Consider the following 10,297-nt stretch of genomic DNA (forward strand, 5'->3'; position numbering starts at 1 on the left):
GAGGTTTTTTTTCTCGCTCGCAGATTTAAAATGTAATGACTTGTGACTACCTGCTTCACAGGCAACGTTTAAAGGTTGGATGGACATTATGTACGCAGCAATTGATTCTAGAAAGGTATGCTTCAGCTGCTTTGATTCTGTCCTCCAGTTCACTGTTAAAATGGATTCTAATATATTTTTCTATCTGACAGGTGGAAGACCAGCCTATCTATGAGGACAACCTCTACATGTACATCTACTTTGTCATATTTATCATTTTTGGCTCCTTCTTCACTCTGAACCTCTTCATTGGTGTCATCATTGATAATTTCAACCAACAGAAGAAAAAGATAAGAACTATTTCCTTACCTTTTTTCTTTTCAGAAAACAATTCACAAGAATCAGAGGAAGAACGTTTGCTAGAATGCATATTGAAGATGTGTAAAAGAACCTTTAATGATTAAAAATGCTGAATTAGCATAATCTGGCACTGATAACTTTAGGATCATTCATCTTATTTTGTGAGCACATTTGTTAGGTGCTGTTCTAAATCACAGATATTTTAATGCCATGTAAAGAAATAACAGCCTAACACTTTGTACATTTAAAAACTATCATAAAATCTAAGACCCTTTTCCATTACATCTCAAAAGGCCTCTGCGCATTTTCATATGGGGGATTTCTGTTTCCCCGGGCTTTTGTTTTATTGGACAAAGATCCTGATCTGAGGGTAGGACTCAAGAAGCCTGGGGCTTTGTTCAATGTGCAGCAAGAAAAACTGTCTGCCATAAGCAGGAGTAAGGAGATGATGAGTTTACAAACCTATCCATTTTATACCCTTAATTTATCAGAAAAAGTGGTTGTAAGATGTATTTAGGCGAGAAAGTACCCCTCCAAACTTCATTTGTGCAGTGAGTTCATCAAGGTTATGAGCCAGTTGTGAATCTGTTTTCAGACTTGTCTTCCCGCTGGTCTCGTCAGGGAGACAGCAGTAGGAAACCCCGTTGGTGTAGCGTTTAGTCGGCCAGACAGTCCGTGATTTCCAGCAGATTTAATGTGTTTGTCACAGTTGAAACGTGAATATAAAGCGTTTACTACGTTTGTGGGAAAATCTTCAAGTACCAGATATCAAGTGTGAAAATCTTGGTTGAATATTTTAGGTTAAGCATTTTAAGCATTTTAAATTAATTATAAAGTTTTTCCCCACAGTTCTGTAAGACTGATATTTTAGTACCAATGATCAAATGGAGCCCTTTTCCTTGTGCACAGAAAACACATTTCCCTAAGACTGACTTTTTATGTTAACCTAAGTTGGGGGACTGTGAACTCTTTTACTATTTACAAACCATGAATCTCGTCTAAAGGAAAAAAGAAAAGATAAAAGGCACTCCAGTGTTCTAGATGGAGACGGGTGCGCTGCATTTAATTCAGATCCACGGATTTAGTGAGGCTTTCTCTCACACACTGAAAGTTTTGTCTCTAGAGTGCACCGGCTGTTGACTGAACCACTCTGTGCGTGTGTGTGTGTGTGTGTGTGTCTGTGTGTGTGTGTGTGTGTGTGTGTGTGTGTGTGAAGAACAAGGCAGTCTCTCTGCTGCTCTTCCACTGCAGTAGAGGCAGAGCCGAATCTGCTCGAAGCGTATATCCTATAACCTTTAAAAATAACTTTGCTGCGATCAAAAGTCCATGGTATTGTACTTAAAGATCTCCCTTATCATTCTCGCCATGGCTGAGGCAAAAATATACTCGTAAAGCTCTAAATGTTAACTCCATGGGGCAAACTTTGGAGCAGACAGATCACAATATCATCTCCCCTCTCTGCTTCTGTCATCCCTCCCCAACACTGCGATCCCTGCGTGTGCAGAGAGAAGCTGTGCTTTATTTTTACCTGTACCAACAGGAGTAAAATAGAGTGGAGCCAAGCAGTGCACATCCGAAATGCTGTAATAGAGTAGGAATAGAATAGAATTCTTGCCGCAACCCGCTGTGCCGGAGTGGTACTGCAGTTTTCTTTACAACTTCCCCATACATCATCGGGCTATTTTACATTAATGACACCTAGCAAATGGAAACTTAAAGACCCCTGGCTTAAGACCCTTGGGCTTGCAATGGAAAAGAGGCTAATGTAACCAAATCAGTCATGCAATTTATACTTATGGTGAACAGCATCTTGGAATTTTTATTTTGACTTTCTGTGCTGAAAATATGATGCAACATAGAGGATGATTTCTCTAATTGACTCTTCAAAATAGGAAAGACAAGAGAACAAGTAATTGAACTAAAGCAGATGTGGGGATGTTCTAAAATTTCCTATCAGCCCTGTTGAGCTACTGAGGTGCACAAGTGGCATTGTTACCTGTACTTATTGTGTGTCGTGAAAGAAAATTTGCTGTAAATGGAAATTAAGAATCGGACTGAGACTTTGGGAGACATTGAAAAAGCTATTTCTACATATTAACTGAGTAAAAACCCACAGATTGCTCATCCATGTTCTCAACTTTTTTCCAAAAGAAGAGTTGTCTCTAAAACTGTTCTACCAAGATGATAGCCTCACAGTGCAATTTCGGACATATTAAAAAAGGTATTTCACATGCATTTAGTGGCATAGAAAACACATTCAGAGCAAATACTATGGGTTGCAAAAGATCTGGGGCCTCATGTACAAAACGTGCATACTCAAAAAACCTGCAGCGCAATGTTTAATACCCATCTTGGCATACAAAAATTAACATTGTGGGAAAGTGAGCAGTAATCCATGGAGCTAAAACAGTGACAGTTTGCAGCGACATTGAAAAGAGATTTGGCATTGTAAAATCAAACATTGAAAAATGAAACATTGAAAAATCACATGCAATGACATTGAAAAAGAGATATGGCATTGAAAAATTAGACATTGAAAAGTCAAACATTGATAGAGAGTAAAAAACCTATGATGATATTCTCATTTTATGCTGCAGCTTTTTTTCAATGAGAGATGTTTTCTGTGTCACTGTAGAGTTCCTTCAGCTACAATGTCACAAGCTGCCACTGTTTTGCCGTTGGGGGCGGGGCTAAATTGAAGGCCCCTTCACGGGTCTTCCATTTTTCTGGCACTTCACTTCATATAGAAGACAGATAGGGAAAATGCGTATGGCTGACAACAAGTTTGTCCCCTCTCAGCTACTGAAATCAGAAATAGCGATGCAACATGGCACTTCCCGGTGGGTGCGCCAGCACCTATGTATTTATAAATTACTAATTCTAAGTTATGAGAATGCTTTGATTTTTGTTGTGACATGTGTAGGCTTTGCTAGAATATGTATTTTTAAAAGCAGTACTTTTGCTAAGTAAAAGCCAAATTAGTTACACACTGTCCCGTTAAAGTGAGGTGTGCCTGATATTTAGCAAATAAAGTCTCTAAATCAAGTAAATTGTCCATCCTGTGTTTACAATCGTGTTGTTTATTGGTTAAAAAAATAAACACATTCGGAAAACAGTTTTGAGATTAGTACTGGAATGAGTAGTTTAGGTCTGTGCAGATTGTAACCAAACTATGTTTGTCCCTTTACTTTGGAGGTCAGGATATCTTCATGACAGAAGAACAAAAAAAATACTACAATGCTATGAAAAAACTTGGGTCAAAGAAACCACAAAAACCAATACCCAGACCTCAGGTAAATCTCGCTGCTCAGACATACGACTTGTGGATTAGTTTATACTTTATATTTCTTGACGCTGAGAAAACTGACATAACAACTTGACATAACTCTTTCTTGTTCCCTCCTTTTCCCTCAGAACAAGATACAAGGTATGGTGTTTGACTTTGTGACACAGCAGGTGTTCGACATCTCCATCATGATCCTCATCTGCCTCAACATGGTCACCATGATGGTGGAGACTGATAATCAGTCGGATGAGACGGAGGTGGTGCTTTACTGGGTCAACTTCATATTTATAGTGGTCTTCACTTGCGAGTTCGTACTCAAGCTATTTGCGCTGCGCCACTATTACTTCACCAATGGCTGGAACATTTTTGACGTGGTTGTGGTCATCCTCTCTATAGTGGGCAAGTATTTCAACAAGTGGTTTGTGGGGAATGGGGAACATTAAGAGTTTACTTGGCCATTGTTCAAATGCTACCCATTCAAATGGATCTAATATGACAGTTTAGGAAGTAATATATATTAAGTAATGCTACTTAGTTTTGTTTTAATACTAATTGTTTTGGTGCTCTACTCCTATCACTGTGAGAGATGTAATTAATCTGGTAATTTAGAAGAGACTAAAAAGCACTGCATTGCACACAAGCAAAAAGTCAAACAGAGCTGAATCTATTTTTTATCTTTTACCGGGAGAAATAAGTGAACACTTTCACAATAAGAACCTTAAAGATCCAAATATGAAGACCAGGTATTGTTTTTCTTATAAGTTTCAGTAATTATGGTTTGGTTTTGAGCCTTATGGTACCACATTCAATATCTGGCAACAGTATTCATGCTCTATTAACTTTTTCTCATTTTGACATGGTAGAACCACAAACTTCAATGTTTTTTTATTGTGATTATGTGTGATAGACCAGTGCAAACTAGTGCATAGTTGTGAAGTAGAAGGCAACTTGGTCTGAGGATTTGCAATCATTCTATAACTAAAAATATCAAAAGTGTGGCATGTATTCACCCCCTTTACTTTGACATATCTAAATAAATCCAATGCAACTAATTGCCTCAAACGACACTTAATTACCCGTGTTTAATTTAACCTCAGTATAATTCCCGTTCCTCGGTGAAAGCCTCAGATTTCTTTAGAGAACATTAGTGATTAAACAAGATCATGAAGACCAAGGAGCACAGCTGTCAGCTCAGGGACAAATCCAAACCTTTCAAGGCACGGCCGTGATGCATAGCTCAGGCGGTAAAAACTGTGGACAGAATAGCTTTTTGTTACTCCACACATTTAGATTTTATCTAAGAGTGTCAAGGAGAAAGTTAATGTTTATAGAAAGCCACAGAATGTGTTGTTTAAAACTAGCTCTAAGTCATGTAGGAGACTCGGCAAACATGTGGTAGAAGGTGTGCAGGTCAGGTGAGATCAGCAGTGAACATTTTGGCCCACATGCAAAACATTATGGGGAGTGACTCCATCATGCCGTAGGACTGCTTTTAATTAGCAGGGACAGGGATGTTTGCCAGAGTTGCTGGAAAGATGAATGGAGCTAAATATAAGCAAATCCGGGAAGAAAATATATTAAAAGCTGCCAAAGACTTAAAGGTAGAATGTATGATTTTTCAGGAAATGTAGGCAAGAATCGCCCAAGACCATCTTACCTGCTCTTCCACTCCTCAGGGGGATCGCGTGAAAGAATCTCCCAAAAACACCCTGGTGTTATTTCTTTCTTATGAGATCTTCTCTTCTTCTCATAAACTTGTAAGGCAGTTTGCTTCTTGTGACTCTCAGCCATTTTCAATGAGAGCAGCGGAGCTTCGATGAACAGCTGAAACCAAAGCTCACTGGATACATAAACACTAAAAGTGTACATACGCAGCAAAAGGAACCTAGCAAAGAACGAGCTCTTGACGTTAGGTGAGCACATCTCATTAGCTACGCTTACATGTACAAAAGAAATTGGAATAAAGGGTCGATCGGAATAAAAAACCGTCATGTAAACAAGCCAATCGGAGTATTGTGATTGGATTAAGCTCAATCGGAATTAAATTGTATTCTGAATGAGAGGGGTGGTTTATGCCAATTGATAAACTGATCAATGTGCATCTAAACACTTGTCAGGTTCAAGTAATTCTGAATGCGGCAAACTGACCCGACTGCGCATGTGTGCCCGACGTAAACGTGACATATTTCCGCGTTGGTGAGGGGCGGAAATAGATCAAGAAGCAAAACTGTCAGGGCTCCTAAAAAATAAAACAGCTCAAAATTGTTGCTTACTTGGTAACGTTTCAACCATAATTAGAACCTGATGCAAGTCCATCCTGGGCGCTCGGAAGACAAACAAACTAGTATAATACTGCTTTGTTTACTATTATTTGTTGTTTGGCAAAGACAAAAGTACTTATGTGTTTTATATAAGGGGAATTTAATAACTGTGCCTGTTATAGTGGTTCTATTCTGAATAAAGGCAGGTGCATATAAACACACATCATGATCGGATTAATTGATTTTGGGCCCGTATAAATGGTACAATCCGATTATTTAATCCGAATACATTTTATTCCGATCATGAAATTTTGTGCATGTAAACATAGCTAATGATTGATACATGGAACAACCTATAGATATGATGAAACCCTGGAACTCGAAGCCGAAAGAAGATCGTCCACTATACGATTAAGACAGAGGTTAAGGTTGGCCACAACCCTAAATATACCATCACAACTACAATTGAACAATTTAGATCAAAGCATATCCATATGGTAGAATGACCCAGTCAAAGCCAAGAGATAAGTTCAATTTAGAAGCGGCGGCAAGACCTGAAAACTATCGCTCACCGATGCTGTTGGTTTAACATGGCTGAGCTTGATCTCTGAGTGTTCAAAGCTGATAGACACATACTGCCCAAACACTTGAACTTGTAATTCCTTTGCAATACAAATGCATGCCACACTTTTTTATTTGTATTATATGTTGTTTCTTTCCACTCTTATTTTACAAAACATTTATGAAGTATGTATCCTTTTCCTTTCATTTCTCAATGAATTATAGTGTAAAATCCCAAAGAAAAACATTGAAATTTGGGGTTGTAATGTAACTGTATGATGAAGGTTTTTTGCAAGACATAGAAGGCTGATTTTCAAAGAAAATAAGTCTTGTACTCACATATTTATCGTGAAAGATGCCTCACATGGCATCTGCATGCTGCAGGCTAAGGTGTACAGTAAGTAAATAAATTCAATGAATGGTAGTTATTTTAAATAAATTAAAAACATCTGTGTTTTTGTCTTCTGTTGTATTCTATCTGTATTGACTGCACTCTTCGTACAAATTGCAAAACTTTAACCAAGCGTGTTTGGTCTTCTTCTTGTAACCTCAGGGATGTTTCTGGCGGACCTGATCGAGAAGTACTTTGTGTCGCCGACACTCTTCAGGGTGATCCGTCTGGCTCGTATCGGCAGAATCCTGCGTCTTATCAAGGGCGCCAAGGGAATCAGAACTCTGCTGTTTGCCCTCATGATGTCGCTGCCCGCCTTGTTCAACATCGGCCTCTTGCTCTTCCTCGTCATGTTCATCTTCTCCATCTTTGGCATGTCAAACTTTGGCTATGTAAAACACGGGGCCGGAATTGACGATATGTACAATTTCGAGACGTTCGGAAACAGCATGATCATCCTGTTCATGATCACCACGTCGGCTGGCTGGGATGGCCTTCTGCTGCCCATCCTCAACTATCCGCCGGACTGCGACCCATATTTAGAGAACCCTGGAACACCCACAACCGGAGACTGTGGCAACCCGTCCGTGGGCATCTTCTTCTTTGTCATGTACATCATAATTTCGTTCTTAATTGTGGTCAACATGTACATTGCCATCATCCTGGAAAACTTTAGTGTGGCCACAGAGGAGAGCGCAGACCCACTCAGTGAGGACGACTTTGAGACCTTTTATGAAATTTGGGAGAAGTTTGATCCTGATGCCTCCCAGTTTATCACCTATTCCAAGCTTTCTGACTTTGCCGATGCGCTTGAACACCCGCTGCGCGTCCCCAAGCCCAACACCATTGAGCTGATCGCAATGGACATGCCTATGGTGAGTGGAGACCGCATCCACTGCCTGGACATCCTGTTTGCCTTTACCAAACGAGTGCTGGGCGACAGTGGGGAGCTGGACATGCTTAGGCAACAAATGGAGGAGCGCTTTGTGGCTGCCAATCCCTCTAAAGTCTCCTATGAGCCGATTACCACTACTCTGAGGCGAAAGCAGGAAGACGTGTCTGCAAGGATCATCCAACGGGCCTACCGCGCCCACCTGTCCCGGCGGGGATTTGTGTGCAAGCGCAAACCGGCCAACAACAAAGCCGAGAATCAGGAGCAAGAAAAGAAGGAGGGCACTCCATCCACTGCCTCCCTGCCTTCTTATGACAGTGTGACCAAACCTGAAAAGGAGAAGCAGGATGACAACAACGAGGGCAGGGGAGAGAGGAAAGAGAAGGGACGAAACCAAAAAGACATCAGGGAGTCTCAGTGTTAGGCTGGGGGAGGGTGATAAATAACCACATTAATAACAGTACAGATTTAACTAATGTAACTTCAAGCAGAGTGAGAGAATACTCACCCACACAGATGTACAGATTATTTAATTTGCAAGTCAGAAAAAAAAAATAGTCCTCAATAATTTTGTTTACAGACTTCATTCCTATACGGATGCAGAGGGGGGGAGGAGAAGCGACTGAACTTTACTCAATCCAAACATAATCAGCATTCTGTGTGGCACTCTTATATCAACACAACCGATCCTAACTAAAAGAGGAAAGAAGGCAAAAGAAGAAAAAAAAAATCCGCCGTTTTTCCAACAACTAACTCTACACCAAGAGGTGGAAGGCAAAAACGCGAGTCCAGCGCCGCGGGGCTGCAGTCGACGGATAACAAGGAAGCTGCTCGATCTCTCAGCAGCCAAAGTGGTTCTGTGTCAGCGTGCAGAGACACAAACGACAGACTCACTCCATGAGCAAACAGAGGGATGAGTGGTGCGTGAGAGAAAGACACAAACTGAGAGAGTCTAAAGTATTTTCTCTTGTTTTATTAAAAGTAGAATTTCTTTTTCCTTTTGAGCAGCAAAAATGCAAGAAACAAACCAACAAAAGAAAAAGAACAATATTCAAACAGTTTGCCCATGTCGGTCAACTACTCACGTTGTTTTTGTTACACCCACATACAAAATGCTTTATTTTACATGGGCTTTTTGCACCAAAATTGGTAAAAGGGTCTGTTTATTAACAGGGGTTCAACTTGGGGCCAAGGGCTTCCATTTACTCAGAAAGATTTCCAGACAAATACATAAATAATTGTGCTTGTTCAATGCATAGAAATGACTTGCATGATGGCATGTTTTGATCAGAAATCTTGCATGAATTATCATAGTCCACAAGACACTAATACGCAGACCTCACCGGTGGCTTGACGATCTGTACGATCGAGGCGTTTTTTTTTTTTTTTTTTTTTTTTTTTAGGTCAAAATTTGAACGTTGGGAGATAATTTCTTCAGTGAAAACCAAGTGATATGTGGGTTGTTCGGCTAAAACAGATCCAATTTTTATCATTTGACATATTTCAGACGTTTAATCTATAAACGGAATAAAACACAGCCTCAGTGGGTGAAATGCAAGCACTTTCTTTGCTGCTCGGAAGATTTTGGGTGTGTATGATGGAGAAAAAGACGTCTGAGTGGATCGATGGACTGAAATGTTTGTTTGAACTGGATTGTTTTTTTTGTTTTTTTTCCCGGAAGCTTGAAAAGCCTATGTTTATAATTTGTATGCTCCTGTAATGTTTCCCATCGTCTGCCTTTCATTTTAACGTGCGCAGGAGTCTGACTGTCCGTGGTTTGGGATTTGGGTTTTGGCCAACCCCCTTTTCTGAGTCCTGATTTTTCTCTAACCTTTAAAAAAGGGCTTGTAAGAGTTTGGATTTGTGTTCTAAAATGTTTTATTTGCTAATGTAAAACGTTTGTTTTCTTCCCTTGTGTAATTTTCATGTTTCAGAGGGTGATGAGGCTTATATTACAGTTTTATAAACCGCATCAAGCCGAGAAGAAAGCTGTTTTTTTTTTTGTTTTGTTTTTTGCCGAAAGGTATGTTTGGGATGGTCAAAGTGAGAGACGTAAACTTCTGAATGGGTGATGAGAACATTGTGTGTGGAGAAGCCAAAGAGATCTGCCTTGTAATCCCTTGTTGTCCTTTACTAACAGAGTGGGACTGCCCATTCTTTCTTTTTTTTTCTTTTTCTGCTGTCGTTATCAGACAGAGAGACCCTAGAAATGTATGCAATGCTTGAAAATTTATTCCCTTTTTCTCAGGAGATATTATAAATGTATTATTAAGAGCTCTGCAACAAAATGCAATTGAATGTGGCGGGAGTATCATTATATGTAAAGTCATGTTTGATCCTCTTTTTGTTTTGAGCCACTCTTGGGGGACAATGATCTCGGCTGACCGTCTCAATCAGACAGCCGCCTCGGTCGGGAGCTAGTTTATCACTTCCTGCTTCTGATGCTTTGGAGATATAAGGCTGGAGGCACCGCGGTGGCAAGGCGACATAACACGCTTGTAACTAGTGCTGTATTTATGTTTGTGGCCATTTCAATGTGGATTGATAATAAAAAGAAAAAAAAAAAG

The 10,297-nt window shown here is 40.0% G+C and overlaps 1 protein-coding gene across 6 annotated transcripts in view; it reads left to right on the forward strand.

Moving 5' to 3' along the window:
- The window catches only part of scn8ab (sodium channel, voltage gated, type VIII, alpha subunit b), a 72,819-nt gene extending 63,698 nt beyond the window's left edge, over nucleotides 1–9,121 (forward strand). For 4 of the 6 annotated variants that reach the window (XM_036151297.1, XM_012878156.3, XM_036151298.1 and 1 more), the window contains 5 exons: nucleotides 62–115; nucleotides 192–329; nucleotides 3,528–3,632; nucleotides 3,754–4,024; nucleotides 7,001–9,121. In XM_036151297.1, coding sequence (XP_036007190.1) covers nucleotides 62–115; nucleotides 192–329; nucleotides 3,528–3,632; nucleotides 3,754–4,024; nucleotides 7,001–8,154 — 1,722 coding nt within the window. In that variant the 3' untranslated portion in view covers nucleotides 8,155–9,121. The remainder of the gene's footprint in view (nucleotides 1–61; nucleotides 116–191; nucleotides 330–3,527; nucleotides 3,633–3,753; nucleotides 4,025–7,000) is intronic. The other 2 variants (XM_036151294.1, XM_036151295.1) reach the window with 1 other exon arrangement.
- Nucleotides 9,122–10,297: the final 1,176 nt, after the last annotated feature.

Source organism: Fundulus heteroclitus, chromosome 20 (assembly GCF_011125445.2).
Source record: "Fundulus heteroclitus isolate FHET01 chromosome 20, MU-UCD_Fhet_4.1, whole genome shotgun sequence".
Classification (NCBI taxonomy): domain Eukaryota; kingdom Metazoa; phylum Chordata; class Actinopteri; order Cyprinodontiformes; family Fundulidae; genus Fundulus; species Fundulus heteroclitus.